Here is a 20,632-nt window from a genome sequence, read left to right as displayed (position 1 = left end):
AGGGTGTCTATTGTGGGGAAAGGGAAGGGAAGGCAATTATAAGCTGCCTTGAGACTCCTTGGATAAACAGAAAGAAATTCCAAGCTGGCGATGGCAAAAAGCTTTATTCAGAACGAGTTCCTAGGTATAAAACCTTGTGTTCATATTTTACTTCCTCAGTAAACTTATTTCTGAATTGGTTTTTTTCAGGGGTCATTTATAAGGGGTCATTTTACCTTTATGGACCTTTGATACTAATTATATGACTTAAAATATAAAATATAAGGTATATGAAATATAAGAATTAGATAGTGGGTTGAAGACCTTGTTTGTATCCCCGAAAAAAAACTAATTCCGAAATAAGTTTACTGAGGAAGTAAAATATGAAAACGAGGTTTTATATCTAGGAACTCATTATGAATAAAGCTTTTTGCCATCGCCAGCTTGGAATTTCTTTCTGTTTATTCATCTTTGGCTGAGACAGTGAAAAGCAAGTTATAAAGACCAACTCTTCTTCTCCTTCTAGGAGTGCTCTCTATTAGTGCTCTTGTCTCCCATGACCTAATCACAAAATAGACACGCCAACCTGGGGGCACATTTGCTTGGGGTGTTTTAGTGTTAGAAGCTAGAATGGACAAAGGTACCCACTGAGGGACACGAATGGCTTAACATGTGAGAGCTTCATGCCAACATGGCTCTGGTTCTTCTGTGAGCTGACCATCGTAAAATGCGTCCCCTTGCACCCTTCCATTTGCAATGTGGATGGACCAGGTCTTGCTGTGCAGAGCTGGTTCTCCTGGCTGGGTTGTGGCATCAAAAGAGACCCAAGCATGCCCCATGCCCATTGCTATTTCCCAGAACTGTGCTGTTGTCCAGATTGGAGGCAGGTCCCTGAAGTGCAGGCAGCACCCCTGGGAAACAGCATACTCCTGACCAGTGCTACTGTGTCAGATGTAGGCAGTATACATCAGCTCCTCCTGGATCCAGAACATTACTGTCCAGGTATGTGAGAAGCCCCTGTGAGTAATGAACACTGCATATGTGCCAGTTTCATGTCTGTATGTTAGCTGGAATTTTACTCATTTAAATCAATAGGTGTTTCACATGGATTTCTTTCAGACAGGATTCTCATTTGTTGGGTGTCAACAGTCTTTTTGCAAATTCGGCTTCCTGTTCAGTGCAAACTATTTCCCTACACAGATAACATTATTCAGTGTCTGTCCGCCTGTATTACTGGTACAAAAGTATTCCCACCCACCCCCGAAACAAAAATATAGAATTTATGTAGAGAATATAATTTTTTAAAAATTAAAAGCTTAATGTCAAAGTCAAGAAACACCTTGCCTCTTCAGCATATAGATTCTGTGGAAGATATTGAATATGTATATATTGTTGAATGTATATATCTTTGCATTATTAGTGCATCCTTCTCTTTGAACATTCATTTGCAGTTGAAGATGATAGACGATGACCAAAAGAAAAAGGTGGGGGGGGGGAGGATTCTATATGCTGTCATACCTGGTGGCATTTGATTCCAGTTCTTTGAAGAAATTTGGATTCCTAAAAGGGTCTATTGTTCTTGCTGTTGACAGCTTTCAGGAGCTAGTTTTTAGTTTTCATTTTGATTTTTAAACAGTGTCTAAGCAAATCAGTAGTCCAAATTGACAGACTACCTCCTTGCTCACCAGCTCCCTGAGACCACTTTGATGCAGGCATCCTAGAGCTGTTGTGGACAAAATGGGATAAGATGTAGGCGGGAGAGAATCTTTCACTGATGCAGTAGGCTCCATTGATGAGGCTGCTTCCTTCTCCCTGCAGCCTTCTCTGCCCTGTGGCAATTTGACCAGGAAATTCCTATGGCTTCTAACACCCACAAGCACTATTTGTCTGCAGTGTGCAGGATCCTATCCAATGTTTATTTTATTTTTAATGCAAGTGGTTTTGAGAGCATTTCTTCTAAAATGTAGCATATAATTTTTTTACAACTTTGTTTTATTAAACTACTCGTCTAGAGGTACCCCCTGTGCTTAGATTTTTTTTCTTTAAAAAATCAACACGTTTTTGTGCACAGTGTTTTGTGATCCTTACCTCATTTTATCTCCACAGGAAGCTATTTTACAGTAAGGCACTGTAATTTTAAACTGCTTTGAGCATACAAAATGCTACAAATAAATATTTCAATTAAATACAGGCCTTTGTAAAGATCCAGAAAGTTTGTAGCTGGGAAGAGAATCCAGGTTAGCAAGGCCCTATTTCAGCATTTTGTCTGGCTCTATTTTCATGAAAATGTAGAATTGTAGAAATATAGAAAGCCTAGGCTTCCAAGTGAGTTAGAACAACAACAACAAAAATTCGAACTGATTTTTCTAAATGATCCTCAGTTTGTACCAGCTTCACTTTCCACATTGTTTCACATTCCACCAAGCCAATTAAAGAAATCATAGTAGTGCTGCCAAATTCTTGTAGCACCATCTGTGGGTCTTTCCTTTAAAATCAGTCATTGAAAAAAAGAATTGGAGACAAGGGGGAAACACTTCTCATGTATACCATCCTGACAGTTGCATAAATCGATACCTACTTGGGTCAGATTGGAGATAGCTATTTTCGTAAAGGAGGAAATACCCACCTTTTCTCCATTCTCTCTAATGTCATCCCTTTTTGAACTCAAGGAGCAACATTCTGTTTGAGGGGTAAGTTACCACTATTCTCTCTTTCTACAGAATTGACCAAAAAATGTCTGGTGGCCAGAGTGGGTATGAACTAAGTGAAGCTAAAGCCATTGTGAATGAGCTGAAGTCTATCAGAAAGGCCATAAGCTCCGGCGAGAAAGAGAAGCAGGATTTAATGCAGGTATTTGGATATAATTTATACCCCAGAGTTGCAGTGATAACATTTTTATGGATTCTTTTGCTACTTATGTTTCCCACCTAGTATTGGAACCTGTACCAGACTTGCAGGCATAACTTGCCTTTGCTAAGGCAAGCCATACATAACTGACAGATGCATTGTTGCAGACAGGATGTGCCTAAAATGCGTGGGGGTGGGGTTGCAGTCTCTAGGTTAAGTAATCAAGTTGGCAGCCCAACACGGAGTCTGTCACGTCACCAAGCCCCTTTTGGGGATGAGGGACTAACCCAGGTGGTAGCTGAATTTGAGACCATGTTCCAGGGCAGCTCTGGTTGGGTAATGGGGTGGAGGGAAGAAGTCATCTCTGATTGGGGATTGGAAGGGTTGTCTATTTAAGAAGGATTTGTGGCAAGTCAAGGAAAATGGAGTATCCCAAGAGTTACCAAGAGTCCCATTGTGGTAGGAGGCCTCCCACTAGCAACATGTTCTTCCTGCTACCATTCCCACAGGTGATGAGAGAAAATTTGTAACATCACTTCCAAGGAAAACCTGGAAGTGACATCACATCTCTCTAGGAATCAGTGGAAACCCTATGGTAAATTGGTAGAGTTTCTGGTGATTCCTAAAGCAATGTGACATCACTTCTGGTTTTCCTTGGAAATGACCTAAAGCGATATGCATAACTGGTGCCCCCATCTCCCACTCACAGTATCTCCACTCAGACAGCGTGTGAGGATATTAAAGGAGGAGGAATTAGATGATACAACCCCTGCCCCTGTCCTGCCAGAGGCCTCGCAGGCCTCCCACTGTGGAAGAATAAGGGCAATGCAGCCTTGACAAGGAGGATTGTCACACCTACCTTCCTGATATGGCTTACTTTTTGTCATGCTTCCATAATTCTTACCCTACGTGGATATGGTAAATTGTGAAGGAATTTCTCTGAAGATCTCTTTATGGCTGTGTGTTTCCATCATATCTTTTGTCTATGTGTACTTTTTATCTTTTTTCACCCAGAGTCTTGCAAAGCTGAGAGGGAGATTCCTCTTTGACCAAACTATTGGCAGATCCGATCCAGATCTGAGTTGTAGCCCAGCACAATCTCAGCTCTCCCTTTCTAGACAGACTTTGGATGCAGGTTCGCAGACAGACATTTCCGGTGATGTAAGTCTTTCAAGCCATCTAAAGGTAGTGAAGGGACAAAATTACCTATAGAATGTTTTTGAAATGATTTTGAATCAAATGGCTGGCAAAGCATATTGCTAGTAGAGTGGGTAGAACTTTCCACACAGAAATATTCCTCATCACAAAATGGACTGTTGCACAAGGTAGAATATTTTGTGGTTTATGTGAAATTCTGAAGGGTAGATTTCACAGGAATATTTTTAGAATGATGGAAACTGGGCTTCCTCCTTACAGCTTTGCTATAGTTTTACTGATTGCCAAGAAAGCAGCATACATTATAAGCCCTTCCCCCCCCCCCCCTACACAGGCTTTATAATGCCTCAATAGAAAATGTTTTTAAAGTGTGGCCCTGCCTTTGAGGAACTTTGCAAAAAATCTGCCATCATGCATTTGAGAATAAATACAAGCATTTATAAAATGCATTTTAAAAACTTTAATAAGTAGCTGAGATCTTTTCTCTGAAATGTAAACCATCTTTGTGGCAATGGTAAAAGTAAAAATAATTACAAAACCTTCAAAAGCTAATTTAATCAAAAAGGTCCTTGAAGAATGACCTGGAGAGATCACATAATTATCTTCTAGTTCTTAGATTTATGTGGGTGTTGTTTGTTTTCCCTTTAATGGAGTTTGTCAAGGTAAATGAATGTAAAGGTCAAGTTCAAAGCTACCTGGTTTCAAAAAGTGGAGAGTGAATATTTCATCGAAAATGTATTTTTCTACATCTGGCATTGACTGATGGAATTAATGTTTCAGCAACTTAAATATCTTTGGGATCTCATCGACCTACATGCCAGCCATTGGTTTGCATCCACAAATGTTTTCTAAATGCTGGCATATTCCTTTAAGGTAGTGTGATGAAAGGCGGTGGCAGTCATTGTACTGGGATTTTCTGAGGGGACTCCAAACTTGAATGTGGTTTTTTGCAGTTTCAATTTCATTGAAGTTCTACTTTGAACTTCATTGATCTCCAGCAAAGTTCTGAGTTCAAAGTAGTAAGCAACAACTTGGGATGAATTAAACGTTGGTTCAAAGTAGGCCTTTAGCAGAAGTGCACCTGCTTTTATTGAATTTTGTCCTGAGGTGATTTTGCAGTTGAAAATGTAAATTCTGCTTTAAAATATTAGAGTAATTACTTGAGGTTGTGCAGAATGTTTTCTACTCCAGCATTTTTTATCCAGAGACATTGGTAAGTCACACTGTGTTATGGCTAGGTTTTTTAAAAATAAATTTGTGTAATAAATAATTGGTGATTTTTTCAACAGGTTGGAACCAGAAATAGGTCCAATTTAGCTGAAAAGGTCAGGCTGAGTCTTCAGTATGAAGAAGCCAAAAGGAGGTAAGGCAGGGTTCATTTCTTGGTTAAAGTGTGAATTGAAAGCTGAGTTTATGTAGCCTTACAGCGAATCTCATGCATGCAGTGACATCTGCTGGATGCATCTGTAGAAAGATCAGGGAACATTGTTTTCAAACAAAAAGATTGCTGAACATTCATACCTTTCTAGACTAGATGAATTCTAAACATCACACTGTTTTGTGAGGGCTGAAAACCTGGGATTGGACTAGAGCTGCCAACATCTTAAATCTATCAGAATTACAACCAATTTCCAAACTACTGTCTGGAGTGCTCCTGGAGCAAATGGCAGCTTTGGAAGTTGGTCATTATGGCATTATTCCCCATTGAGACCCCTCTCCTCCCTAAACCCTTTCCTCCCCAGGAATTGGTTGAATCCAGCCAGCCTTCTCATTCAGTCCTCTTCTTTGCTGCTACCCTGTCCCACATGGCTCTTGTCCATATAAGTGCCTGGATCCCCAACACCACCTTTTGGCTGGTCAGAGAAACCCCTCAACCACCCTTTTTCACCAGTGGAAAAAAATGGTTGTATCTAAACCATATAACTGTACACAGTTAAACCATATAACTGTACACTAAACTAGAATGTCAGGAAAGAAAGTCAGTTATTTGTAAAGTCTGTGTTATGTGTCAGCTTCTTGAACTCATAGCCAGAGGGACATTAACTCTGCATTCAGAATTGACTGTATGCATAGAAGGTGATGTTAGTTTGAATAATTTAATAAGTGGTTAACAGTACAATTCTTATGCAACGTTTCTCTGGGATGAACCTATTGATTTCAGTAGGATTAGTCCAGAATACTTCTGCATAGGACTGTACTTTTCAGAGCAGTGCCTTAGTGGTAATGCTTTAGAATTTTACCTTCCAGTCCTTAACATATTAATGTTAAAGATGAAATAACCCCAAGTCTAAGTATACTAGTAGGAGTGGTTTGAGAATCTTATTATTGCAGTTCTTTGTTTTTTGTTTGGTAAGAACTGTTTCAGTAAACCATTATGATGCCTCCAGTTCCAAAATATATCTTGGAATTGCATTACTTTTAGTGAAAATCATTTTTATTTGAAAATAATGAGAGAAACATTGTCATCTTATTAATGTACAGTATTACATGGCATTATTTACAAGCTGAACAAATAATTAAGTCCCATTTTTAACTGGAAAATGGTCGAAGGTTTGCTATGAATATTTTCATCCCATATGAAGCAATTTAAGCAGGTTTCAGCTTTCAGTGCCAGCTTTCTGCATACTTGATTATTCAGAGCCAGGAGATAATTCTACTGTGGGGTACAAAAAGTCCTCATAAAAATTTATTCTTACCAGTTCTATAAAATATCTGTGGGCATAATAAATGCCATCTGACTATAAGGTTTCCCCAGCTGTGACAGAATTCTTGACGTGTAACTGCATTTGATGCTGAGCCTTGTCCCTATACAGCCAAGCACATCCTAAGGGACATCTTACTCTCAGTTTTCTGCCGCTGAAATGGCACATTACAAAATAATAATGGAGGAGTTCTAGTTCAAGTCATCCCCTTGTCCAAAATTTCAATGAAAATTGAATAAAGTCACCCCAATTTCTGATTATTTTGTATTTAATTTTTTGATCAAGGGTGCCAATTGCATAGACCTTTCTATGTTGTTAGTATGTAACAGGTGAAGCAGTCCTAGGCCAAAGCCGAGGGAACCAGATGTTAACATTGGGCACAAGCAACCAAGCATGTAGCCCACCAGCTTTATGAGCGTCAATAAATTAGAGACCAGTATCAAAGAAAGCTGGGACAAGTGGCACAGAAGTAAGGTTTCAGGTTCCCCCTGGCCATTGGCAAGGGTTGGGGGTTGTGTTACCAGCTTCAAGTTGGGAAACCCCTGGAGATTGAGATTGGGGAGAACAGGGACCTCAGTGCCATAAAGATGCCTTTTATCCAAGGGACTTAATATCTGTAGTCTGGAGATGAACTGTAACTCTAGGAGATTCCCAGGTCCCAACCTGAAGGCTGGAATCCCTACCAAGAAGGACCTACGTGGAAGCCAAGTGATCCTAGGGAGAATCAGGGTTGGAGTATGTTGTCAGACTCCACTGTTACCTAAAATAGATTTATCTCCTGAATTTATGATCCTAGGAGACTTTGCTTTGTGAGAAATGGTAACAAATTCGAATACTCCATCTGTTTATATGGGGGGGGGGGGAGGAGATCTAGCCAAAAATCTCATGCAGAGGCATACATTAGAAATTAATAAAAAGGGGCCTTCTGCACCGGGATCCTTGCAGCAAATTGTTTGCTGAACAAAAAATCGCTATTTAAAATAGTGGAATTCGTCATTATGCATACCTGCCTTTGTAGTGGAATCCAGTTGCGTTTTGTATCATTTCCCACAGGCTTCCGGTCTCGGCAAAAATCGCTAGAAAGGAAGCGCTATTGCCAAGCTCGTCCCGCCTCTGGCTGTCAAGCAGCCAATGGGCGGCCGTTAGCATGCTCCCAAACAGCCCCTTTCCCTTTAAGAAAGTTTAAAAAAAAAAAAAAACACCCGTTCCAACGAATCTGTGTTGAATCGTTGCAACGGAGAGACCCATCCAGCTTGCAGGTGTGTTTGAGCTGCCGTTTCATCGTTGCCACGCTCCTCCCGAGTGAGAAAAAAAATCCCCCCCCCCTCACGGGCGCGATTTTCAGCCGAAAACAGTGTGAAAAATAAAGGGAAAATACATCAGCAAAGGGGCTTCTCTCTTGTTTGTGCTTAGTGACTAAACAGCTCTGGGGAGGGACTGAAGCCGGGGAAGCCTCTAAACGGAGGCTCGCCGGTGCGTTGATCCCCGCTCACTCGAAGAAAAAAAATGGCGATTGCTTCGCCGGAAGATCAGAGGAGAGAGCCAGGGGGAGGGACTTTGTAGAAACCACAACAATGGTAACGCACAGAACTTTCCCGCTAGTGTTGCAGATTGGTTGCAGGAGTGTAGCGCTTTCCGGAGGGTGAATCCACTTTTGGGGATTTCCCTGAAAGCGCTACAACGAAGCGCTTTTTGCGGATCGGTTTCAGGTGTGTGGCAGATTGTCAACGACATTGTGCATAATGGCAAATCAGTAGCGTTTTCAATTGGCAACCATTGTGCGATTTTGAAGGAGTGCGGAAAGCCCCAAAGGATTTCTGATTGAAAAAGAACAAATCCCTAAGACACATTCATTCAATTTAAACTAAACAAACTCATAGAAGGATGTATAAGGTTAAGATGGTACAAAAGAGGATTAGGTTTTTTGAGTCAATAAACATTTGAATAGCAACCATTGGTTATATGCAGAAGTCTTCTTCTAGAATGTATGATTTAAAGTAATCCCTTTACCTCCCTCCTCATTTTAACAAGTTTGTCGTTCAGTTTCTGTAAATTTTCAAGACACCTCAAATAATACCCTTCTGCTGATGGTCTCCAGCCCACAGGCTTCGACCAGGGACAGGGCCTTTTAGGTCCTGGCCCCGACCTGGTGGAATGAGCTCCTGGAAGAGCTGAGAGCCCTGATGGAACTATCACAGCTCCACAGGGCCTGCAAGATGGAGCTCTTTCACCAGGCATTTGGTTAAAGCCAGACTGTGGAAGATCTGAGGTCCCTCCTCAGGATGCCTTGAACACCTAGGGCAGGACCCCCCCATGTTTGGCTGGCAGTGTGTGCAGGGGTAGGGCTAATTTGCCCATGCTGGACTGGTAAATTGGGAGGGAGTAAAATGGGGTTATAATTTGTATTTTTAATGATGTTTTATTGGGGGTTATATTGAAAACTGCCATGAGCTGGCAAGGAGTGATGGTCAATAAATTAAACAATTTTTTTTTAAAACATAGAATCATAGAATAATAGAGTTGGAAGGGACCAAATGGGTCATCTAGTCCAACATATATGGGGAAAGGGTTGTATTGGTTACAACTGAGTTTCCCTTCTCCAAAAAGAAAGAGGGAGGGGACGAGGGAGACCTGCCGTAAAAATGAACATTCATGTTGACAAACTGTGTGTGGTAAGGTGGGCTGAAATCTCAGTTCACAAAGAACAAGTGCAGTATGAATGGAGATAATGCAATGTGGATAAAGAGCCTTGACACTGTTAAGAAAATGTTGCACTCAGGAGCATAAGAGGACTTTTTAGTGTTCCCGTCCTTGTTATCCTGGGTCCTTTTTATAAGATGGCTAACAAGGGTACCAATTACGATAGTAGATAACTGTCAACTGTTGCAGAGAGAACAAGGAGTCCCTGTGAGAATGCCATCTCATCTTGTAAGTCATTGAAAAGCTGTCAGAAGTGCCTGCTTTCAGATAATACCAAGCCTAGATAAATTTGAACCCGTGACCCAGAGATTAAAGCTTCTGCATTCCATTATTGGTCTTAGGCTATCAATCTAGTTTCTCTTCAGAATGCTCCATATACAGATGTCACAGGAACAACATTGCTTAAAATATATAGATTGATTTCACTTCCTCAACAATTTGGGGCGATTTAACTTCTTTTTTCCTTCCAAAGCGATTTTGTCATTGTTATCATAGGGCAAAAGTTTCTATTTAATCAAAATTATCCTATGAAACAAAATAATCTGATAGGTAGAAAATTATTTGAAGCTGCTGTTTAGTAGAGGAAAGAATTTCAAGGATTTTAAGGCTAATCAAACGTTTTAAAGAAAACCATTTTGCTCCTGGTCTGTGACCCAAGAAAATGGGGGCAGTCATTGTTTTGCACAATACCTGTTCCTGATTTCATGTGGATAACCAAGCTAATATCAGGCTTAATAAACATTTGCTTTTTACCATATTGAGGAAATGGTTTTAATGTTGAATCCCCTTTGGTTTCTTTAACTGACTTTCAACTGCTGCCAACATTTTGTTCTTTCTGGAGCGTTCTTAGTACTTATCAGGCTGGGTTTTGAGGGTTTTTTTCTTTTGGCTAATTGACAAAGTCACACTGTTGTGCATATCTAAAGATTCCAAAGAATTGCCTGGTTCTGTCAGTGGGCACAGAATATGGTTTTCATTATCCCAACAAGTTCCAGACATTTCACTCTCAAAAACATTGAACTCAGAGTAACGTACCATATGAATAGCAGACTTAAAATAGTACAAGCAAATAATATTCATGGCTCTGTAGAACCCAAAATTACAACATTATAAAAAAGAGCAGCACTTCAGTTATCCAAATATAAGACCCCCAAAACAGCAACAAAACAAAAAAGAAAAAGAAAGAAAAGCAAGAGGAGTCTCCAGTCTTATTATTATTACTATTATTATTAATTATACTTCTATCCCACCACTCCCAGCATAGCTGGGTTGTGGTGGCTCACAAAATATCACATCCATAAAAACATCCCCCTCACATAACCCATAAGACCTTAATCATAAAAATATTAACAAGTGGCAGTACAATATATGGACTATATTACAAGAACTCCCTCCCCAACATTTCAAGTCGCTGGTGACGGTGTGTAAATATTAATGACTTAAAATGGGAAAGCAGGGGTAGATTGCCTAATGGCTCTGGACAGGTCTAATGCTCTATCCTGAGCCAGGGGGGAGGGGGAGACCCATTCTTATAATCGTGGGAATTCAACCTGGCCTCAACCAAACACCTGGTGGAAGAGCTCCATTTTGCAGGCCCTCCAGAACCCTAGAAAGTCTATTTGGGCCCACAGCTCTTCAGGGAGCTCACTCTACCAGGTAGGGGCCAGGACCAAAAAGGCCCTGGTCAAGGCCAGGTATGCCTCCCGGGGCCCTGGGACTGTCAGCAAATTCATACCCACAAAACAAAGGACCCTGCAGAGGGCATAAGGAGGCAAGTGGTCCCACAGGTAGGCAGGATCCAAGCGGCATATAGCCTTAAAGGTCAAAAACAGTATCTTGAACTTGATCTGGAAACAAATTGGCAACCAGTGCAGCTGTTTCAGCAGCAGCTACACATGGACCCTCCAAGATGATTTAGTAAGGATCCCTGCAGCCGCATTCTGTACCAACTATAATTTCTGGGTCAAGGACAAGGGTAGGCCCATGTAGAGCGAGTTATAGAAGTCTAGCCTGGAAGTGGCCATTGTATGGATCACTGTGGCTAGGTGTTCTGAGGACAGGTAGGGTGCTAGTAACCATGCCTGGTGTAGATGAAAAAACCTTCGTGACCTGAGCCTCCATGGATAGTGAGGCATCAAAGATCACCCCCAAATTCATGGCCAAGGGTGCAGTCCATCCAAAGTTCTTGAGAACAAGTGATTAAACATCCATGTAGCAAAGTGGCAAACCTCTGAATACCAATGCAACCTCAGGAGAAGGCCTTAGCCTCTATGCTCTGTGAGTTCTCTAGGGCAACTGGTTGGCCACTGTTTGAAAAGGTATACTGGATTAAATGAACCACAGGTCTGATTTGGCAGGGCTCTTCTTATGTTCTTATATGTAATGTGAAAGGTTGCCCAGTAAGCTTTGTGGCACAGGGGGATATGACAAAAGCTCTCTCCAGATCTCACAACTCTACCATGAAGGTCACTAGCTGGTGCAAGAAACTGTACCTCTCTTCCCATACATTTATTATTTATCTGTGATTAAACAGATGTCCCCTCTAGAGTCACTATATAGTGAAAGATTCTAATGACCTAGTCATCTTGTGGTAATGGCAACTGTCACAGCACTGAAGTCTAAATCGACCATCTGGATGATCTAACATTTAAGATGGCATACAGTAATGGTGTAAACCAGTTTTTATTACATTTGAAGCTCAAACAACCACTGCCTTCTTTTTTTGTTCTTTTGTGCAATATTGCTGCAAGCTAAACCATGTTTCTCCTCCCCTAACAGGAATTCTTTGGTACATATAAGTATGTATTGCTCCTCCATTCTCTCACCCTCTGTTTCTCTTTCTCTTTAAATATGTCCACATTCACATATTAGCATGGCCAACCTAAAGATTGAACTGTCTAAGTTAGAAAGCGAAGCTTGGCCTGGGGCCCTGGACGTCGAGAAGGAAAAGCTGATGCTAATTAATGAAAAGGAAGAGCTTCTAAAAGAACTTCAGTTTGTCACCCCCTGTAAGCGCACTCAAGATGAATTGGAGCATCTGGAAACAGAAAGGAAAAGGCTGGAAGAGGAGCTGTCTGTGAAAAGCTCACCAAGTGATGCACTTACAGAACGGTAAGATTTTCTAGCATTCCATGCTTTCTTCAATCTGACAGTTTATGCACTGGAGGTTTCATGCTGGGCTGTAGGCTGGAGTTTTAGTTGTGGCAGCTTGCCCCACTTCTTTCTGCATCCACATGGGGGAGCACTTGGCCCGGTGCAACTCATCTACCCCCAATATGTGCTCCTGCACGGGAGCTGGGACCAGTGCATAAACAGTCTCTGAGCTGTATCCTGATGTGTCATTTCCCTCCAACTAGCTGTTCTGTATATGTTTTAATTAAATTTATTATTAGTGTGCTGGGCAGTAGCTCAAGGAGTCCTTCACACCATGATAGAACTCACCGTGCTGGTATTATTCCAAGTTATCTTTTGCTCCGCGCTTGTAGCCAGTCTGGAAATGCCTGCACTGGATGCTAAACAGCTGAAGCAAGCCAACAGTGTGCAATGCGTCATTCGCAAGTTTGGGGATGACAGCTGTGACCTGTGTAAACTGTGCATTGTAAATGTTCTCCTCCTTGCTCCAGAATTGGAATCTCTTAACATTTGGTAGAAATATTGTTCCACACAGGCACTCACGTGCGGGGGGTGGGGGGACGTACTGCTTTTCTTTCCAAAGAGGAGACCTGCAAGTACTGAACTCATCTCGTTTGCCCTCTAGTCCTCCCTGCCGCTTACCAACCTTCCAAACCTGGCAAAATAAGTTTGAGAAGGAATGACGAAAATCTGTGACAGGGAAAAATATAATAAGCCACAGCTGATTTCTATTTCTCAGGAATGTTCTAATAAGAGCCCTGCCAGAAGTCAGCTGGGACTTGCTGGGACTTTCAACCACTAAAATTTTGCAAAACAGCATATAATACATAACAAGCTACATTGCACTTCATGGACTGTACTAATAGATAAGATTAGACTGGCCAGGAATGAAAAGATATTGCGGGACTGTCTTATAGATTCTGCTGCCAAAGGTGTAACTCTCTCTGACTATTGGAAGTACTCAGCAAGACCACTGTTTGCCTAAAAGGAGAAGAGGATCTAGTGAGTCCTAAATCATTATTGAGAACCAGGGAGAAGGTGGGGTTTGCTACTGGACTTTGCTCTTTACTGCTGGACGTCAGAAAGGCACCATTGTGCTTTCTGGATGTTTAAGCCTAAGGGTTATGGTGCATTTAAGGAGCTGCATATGAACCAGATCTTTTTCTTTAGGAGGAAATATTTTAATGGGTACGATCCCCCCCCCCCCATCTATGTATGTCTCCATTTTAGGAAACATTGTACTTTAATGTTTTACAAACCGATGTGCAGTTCTGCCTCTGGCAAGGTACTAGCTTAGTCACAGAGGAACAAAAGGCCAGTCTTGGAAGTAAACAATACCATGTTTTCCATGAACTTTTGCTGCATTTCCTGTATGGGTAGGAAGCAGGCAGAGCTATTCAATTGAGAAACAGGATGAGGTTTGTCAGTGCTGAAGCTGTATTGGATTCTGGAGCTGTATATCTGTAAATGAAAAGGGATGCTGTTGTAATGTCAGAAGACATAAATGTATTCATGACTTGACCCTATGGTGAACCACTGAGATAATATGCTCCCAGAGAGGCCTATTACCAAAAGAAATGCAGAACTCTCTGGTGCGTCTGCCCTATATTGTTGGTGGCTATGCCACTAGCTAACTGGCTGGTAGCTATTGCAGAAAGGTATGACCAGCAGTGTTTTTGGTCCCAGGCATCTTCATCCAGTTCAAGCTTAACACAAGCTGCCTGGCTTACTAAGAAGCAGAAGTGGAGGAAGCCGAAATCGAGATCACACAAAAAAGTGAAATAGCATAAAAAGAATTTAAAAAATCTAACCCAGATTCATTGGCTAGAGGTCTGGAGACAGTGGCAGAGCTGCCAGAAACTCAACCCCTCAAAGATGGGGGTCCTGCAGCTGTGGAAAAAGGGGCCAGAAGAGGAAGTGTGCCTCTCCTGCCTTGGTGGAGTGTGATTAACAGCTCCCCTCAGCATCAAAAGCCTGGAGGTGGCCTTTGATGCCTCTTTATCAATGTGTAGCTCACTAGGCATTTTATTATCTATGCCAGATGAAGCTACGAGTGCCCTATCTGACTCTGAGAGACCTAGCCACAGTGATCCATGAAACAGTCAGCTCCAGGCTAGATTACTGCAACTTGCTTTATGCAGGGCTACCCTTGGCGCTGACCCAGGAATTGCAACTGGTGGAAAATACAGCTGTACAAATCCTTACAGGGACCCCATATCTGACCTGCCCTCCAGGAGCTGTATTGGCTACTGGCAGAGTTCCAGATCAGTCTCAAGGTTCTGGTACTGACCTTAAAACCCTACGCAGTCTGGGCTCTGCATACCTGAAGGATTGCCTCTCCCAGTATATCCACTGCAGAGCATTGTGCTCCACCAACACCTTGTTGGTAATTACTGGCCCTAAAGACATTTGCCTAGTTCTGACCTGGTGGAATGAGTTGCCTGTTGAAATCTGGGCCCTGACAGACAAAGTTTTGCAGGGCCTGTAAAACGATGATGTTCCACCAGGCTTATGGTGAGGCCATGTTGGTCTGGAAATTACATGGGCCTCCCTCCTTCCCCTTGGCTGCCCACCTTATTTTAGACCATCTCCTGTCTGGTTGGCCCAGTAGAGAAGAGGGGATTTAGGAGGGTAGGGGGAAGTGTACTGGTTTTGATTGCATTTCATTACTGTAAACCATCCCAAGCCTATTGTGGGAAGCAGTGGTATAGGAAGGAAGAAAGAAAGGAAGAAAGAAAACCTTAATTTGCACAAATACTGAAAAGGACTGCTATGAATGCAACTGTGCATTGTAAAACATTCTGTGGGTTGTAAAGTATCTACTGTATATCAGACCTTGTTAAAACAACAAAAACAATTAAATTCATTCTATTCAGATCAGTTCATTATCTCAGCCACAGGCCATAACAATCAGTACAAAATGCTTCATGTATACATGTGAGACAAACATCCAAAATAACATCCAAATTAAAACAGTTAATTTAAGAAATCTAATTTGCCCCAGAGCAACCTTGTATAATATTTAAAACTTTTAATAGAAATGCAAATATTAATAAAAATTGACACAGAACAAAGATACAGATTTTTCAAAAATATTTAATTCTGCTAAAAAAAAGACACACCCTAGGTCTTGAGATTTCTGGAGGCACGAAAAGCAAGGCCATACTTACTTTCCCTCCAACCCAACTCTCAACAATATATGTGTGCATGTGTGTGTATGTGCGTGTGTGTGTTCTCTGCTCAGGGGTGGGGTGAGGGAAGCTTAAAGCCAGAATCAGACCATATTCATCTTCCTCAACCAACAAAGTCTCCAGATGCAAGTTTAATAGGCAGGGTTTTTAAAAGAGGAAAAGAAAAGGCTATTATAGACCATATTTATTTCACTAATAGAAATATCTCCTGTGCATATGGCACCATTCAACTAGTTGGTGGTGACAGCACAAATTCCCTTAGCTTTTTCTGTCATATATTAAAGTCCTGATTCAAATTTAAAGGGGATCCTTCAGGAAGTTATCAGACAAGGCCTGTGGTAAAGATGCAAGATAGTATTAAAAAATTGAATCCTGTCCTGTAAATCACTGAGAGAGAAGCCAGTACTGGTTCTACTATCCACATGAGAAAAATAAGTAGATCTGCTTCAAAAGATAGGACTTGTTGCTGGAAGACTTTATTTATTCTGGGTGCCTATTTGCAGTCTCTCCATATAGAAGCCTGAGGTGACATCCAGCAGAATCAATAAACAATTAAAATCAACCAAAAAACTAAAACCAACAATAATCAATAGGAGTCGCAAGCAAAGAGCTCAAACAAACCAACATAACAAAACAGAAAAACTACTTTTCTGGACCCCGCATTTATTTGATGTATTTATAGCCCTCATTTCAGTCCAGTTGGCTCCTAAAAAAAAAGTTAAATTGTCCATGATAACCAGGTTGGGCAACATTGCATTCTCAGGAAATTCGCTTAGTACAGGGAAAGTGAGGTGTACAAAGGGGGGGGGGGATCTAGAACTATTTAACTGTACACAGGGGGTTGAAGAGGAAGAAGTCCATGGATTCTAAAACACAACAAAATCCACAGTAAAGCAGCTGCTGCCTCAGTATGAATCTTGACCTGGAGGAGAGTCAGTTGACTCAAGAAAATGGCCCAAGTGATGTTACAAAACGCTTTCCAAGAGCTCCAGAAGTCTTTCCCAGCTAGGGTTGCCAGTTGTACATTGGGAAACACCAGATACATTATGGGTGGAGCTGGAAATGGATGGGATTTGGGGCAGGGAGGACCCCAGTGGAGTATAATGCTATGGAGCCCACCCTCCAAAGCAGCCATTTTCTCCAGGGAAACTGATCTGTTGCCTGGAGATGTAAAACTGGAAGATCCTCAGGTCCCACCTTGGGACTGGCATTCCTGTTCCCAACATCATTAACCTGATTCCCCCTATTCCTTCCTTCCTTCCTTCCTTCCTTCCTTCCTTCCTTCCTTCCTTCCTTCCTTCCTTCCTTCCTTCCTTCCTTCCTTCCTTCCTTCCTTCCTTCCGTGGGGGGACTTTTTACACAGGGAATGATCAAGCCATTTCAAAACCAGCCTGCCGGGAGGGCAGTCTAAAAATCAAATAAATAAAATAAAGAGACGTGATTTAGCAAACAAGTTTTACTCCTTTGCCACAGAATATCAAGTCTCCTACTAATGAATATCAGAGTGAATGCCTTAACTTTAAAGTAGTAGTATCCAAGGATGGACCCCCTTCCAGTATCCACTGAGGTACAGAGTGAATCTGTACTTTGGTGAACAATGAAGCTACAGACCTTGAAATCAGGGCATCTACAGCCAAACCTATATTTCCAAGTTCTTTGTTCCTTTGGGAACAAAGTGTGATCTCTTGAACAAAGCATGTGACCTCTTGATTGAGGTTCAAGAACAGAGCAAGTAGCTATGGCCTCAACAAACTCTCTTCATGACTCAGCAAGTGATTAAAATGCCAGAGGATATAGTACTGTCCAGAGGATGTACAGTAACAGATGGCTTTAAAAGAGGGTTGGAAAGGCCTTAGCTACTTGTGGAGTATAGGTCTGTTTGTGGCTATGGGACTATAGTAAGGTGACCAGATCTTGATGGAGGTAAAGCGGGACACCGGGGGCAGCAGCGGCAACAGTGGCCGTCCCTCCTTCCAACTGGGGCAGGGTCGGCGGCAGCAGCACTGAAGATGGCAGCCGCGGCCCTTTCTCTCTCCAGCTGGGGTGGCAGTGTCCCTCCCTCCGTCTGACTGGGGCTGCGACCCTCCTTCCCTCCTTCCGACTGGGCATTCTTTTCTGCATGGGGGCCGCCGCTACCGATGCACCTCCCTTTCCCCTGGGCACGGAGAAGGCGGTGGCCTTACAACAGAGCCGAGCCAAAGCTGCAAGCCAGGCTTCCCTTGCGCCCCACCATCGACCCTCCCGGTCTGAGGAGGGAGCTCCTTCATTCCTCCTGCCCCCCACCGCCCCCCTTCCGTGGCCTGACCTGGTCTTGGCTGAACACTCGTCGCTGCTGCTGCTCCCATCGTTGCTGCTCCCACCACCACCTCCTCCTCCAACCACCCCAGTGGTACCGCCAGCCCGCAGCTTGAGTCCAGGCCAAGGAAGCAGGACTTTTAAGGACCCGGGTGGTATGGGGCAATGTCCTCAAAGGCGTGAGTGTCCCGCGGAGGTTGGGACAGATGGGCAGCTTAGACTACAGGTAACCTCAACATTCAATGACAGTAAAGCTTATATCAGTGCAAGAAACAACATGAAGGGAAGACATTGGCCTCTGTTCTTTAGTTGGCCCTTTACAGTAACTGATTGGCCACTGTATAAGATAGGATGCTGGACTTGATGGGCCACTGCTCTGATCCAGCAGGGGTCTTCTTATGTTCTCTAGAGTTCATGTCATACTTTTCCACCAATGCCTTTCCGTGCTCATACAGATCTTTAGTAACAGAAGTACTTGGTACTACAATACCTGGGAACCAGTAATGTACTTGCAGACAGTACTGATGGGGATGGATACAGGACTTCAACACTGATGGGCGCTGGATTTCTGCTTCAAGGCAAATTTTATTACTGCCGTCTTACTTTGAACATATCTTTTTTGAATAGTCACTTAAAGACATTTTAGCAGAAACTTCAGATTGTAAGAAAGGCCTTTCTCAATGTCATTTGTCTTTAGGGGTAAAATTTTCATAACCATTTGTCATTTGTTAAAGGCAGTTCCAAACACACACACACAAAAGCCCTTCCCTTGACATTCAAAAAAGAGGACAGGAGAACCCCTAGGGATATCCGTTGTTATTTTTGTGCAAAGCGAACCTTTATCAGAGATCTAGGAATAGCCCTTGTTCCTTTCATAGTGATAGAACAGTTATTAGAGACCTTGGAAAAGCTAGGCCATTATGAATTAACTGGCAGCGCAACCTGTGCTCTCAATCACGTCTTTAGACCCAATCCAACAAGTGGGGACATGAACAGAGAGGCCTGATGCCAGTGGCTTCTTAAGGGATGGCAAGCTTCCTCATTTTTTTTTAACCAGATCCAGGACAGTACAGCTATGGGCCATTGCAGGAGCCACAGGAAAAGTGCCATTGTCAAAAAGGTGCTCACCATTCTAAACCAACAATACCATAGATTTAGTTCCCTGGAACAATCTTTATTTGAGACTATTGATCCTCCTGCTGGACACTTCAGGGCTTAAGCATGTAGAAAACCAACTGTAGATGATACTTCAGTATCTTGGTGGTCCTTCCATTTGAGCTGTCAAGATGGGGTTCACTTAAAAAGCCCTCCTGGATTCAGGTTATGGTAGATAGAGGACCAGGCCTATAGCTAGAAATTGGGGGGGGGGGGGTTGAATACAGTGGTGCTCAGCCCATCAGTATTTATTTCCCTTGTTATTTATTTACACTTTATTATTTATTTACCAATTTTCTGCTGCAACTCAAGGTGAAATGGTATAAAAATGTAATCAAATAGCATGAGAGATCTAACACATCCTGTCTGTCTGTCTGTCTGTCTGTCTCTCTCTCTCTCTCTCACACACACACACACACACACACACACAACTTCCCTTCCTCCCCATAGGCTTTTAAAATCAGGACTCTTCGACCCCGCTAACTAGTTCTAGCCAATTGCATAGAGAATTCACATTTGGAAGTTTTATGACAGGACTTCCCTTTTTTGCATAGAGAGTTTACATTTGAAAGACTTGTGAAAGATTTCAAGCCAAGCCCTAGGGTTGATTGGAGAGACATGACAAATGATTGACGGGCCTCAGACCACTTTTTTTTACTACTGAGGTTATGGGCCCGGTAAGGATCTAGTGACCTATGAAATCTGGTCCCCTATGAGCTGGCTGGGACTTTGTTTAGTCTGACCTTTTACATGTTTCTGCACAGAATTTAAAACATTGAGTTTTAATGCAGATGGGAGCCAAGGTTTCCATAAGCCTTAGGAAGACCTGTAGAGATTCCAGTCCCAGATGGGACCTAGGGATCCCTCTGTTTTACAACTCACCTCCAGGTGACAGATATCAGTTCCCCTGCTTTAGAGGGTAGACTCCATAGTATTATATTTCATTGAGGTCCCTAAATCCACCCAGTCTTGAATCCACCTCCAAAGTCTCCAGATATTTCCCAACCCAGAGCTGTCAACCCTAGGAAGAAATGAGACCAGATGAAAGGCCTCATAAGGGAAACCAGGAACGCTGTGAAATACTGTTTGTAAATGTCCTGTTGTCAGAACTCAATGCTCACATTTGCACAGCCATTTTAATTCATTTTAATCTTGATCAGTCAGCTATAGTCCCCCTCCCAAAGACACCAGAATTTCTAGTGGCACAGCCACACTGAGAAACTTTGCACATTTGGGAGTGCCAGGGCACCTGGAAGGAAGCAAACAACACTCTATTTCCCATGCCTGCATAGTACTTGCACATGTATATTGTTCTCTGCTACTTGTCTGCCTGTGTCCATCAACTTTGTAGTTGTAAAACCAGCATCTTCTTATGCTCGCCGATTTGTAGAACGGACATAGCATTAGCCAAAATACCAGAAAGCTATGGAAAATTCTATTCCATATTTTGGCTCGCTGGAATGAATTTGTCCCTCT

At 42.4% G+C, this 20,632-nt stretch overlaps 1 protein-coding gene across 1 annotated transcript in view; it reads left to right on the top strand.

Moving 5' to 3' along the window:
- Positions 1-20,632, top strand: part of WWC2 (WW and C2 domain containing 2) — a 165,711-nt gene that overhangs the window by 86,700 nt on the left and 58,379 nt on the right. Inside the window, exons 6-9 of the mRNA XM_077302315.1 lie at positions 2,700-2,829; positions 3,841-3,987; positions 5,271-5,344; positions 12,255-12,494. Of these exons, the coding sequence (XP_077158430.1) occupies positions 2,700-2,829; positions 3,841-3,987; positions 5,271-5,344; positions 12,255-12,494 (591 nt within the window). The remainder of the gene's footprint in view (positions 1-2,699; positions 2,830-3,840; positions 3,988-5,270; positions 5,345-12,254; positions 12,495-20,632) is intronic.

Source organism: Paroedura picta, chromosome 10, assembly GCF_049243985.1.
Source record: "Paroedura picta isolate Pp20150507F chromosome 10, Ppicta_v3.0, whole genome shotgun sequence".
NCBI classification, from domain to species: domain Eukaryota; kingdom Metazoa; phylum Chordata; class Lepidosauria; order Squamata; family Gekkonidae; genus Paroedura; species Paroedura picta.
Note: the sequence above shows the minus strand (reverse complement) of the source record. Positions and strands in the feature narration are given on the sequence as shown.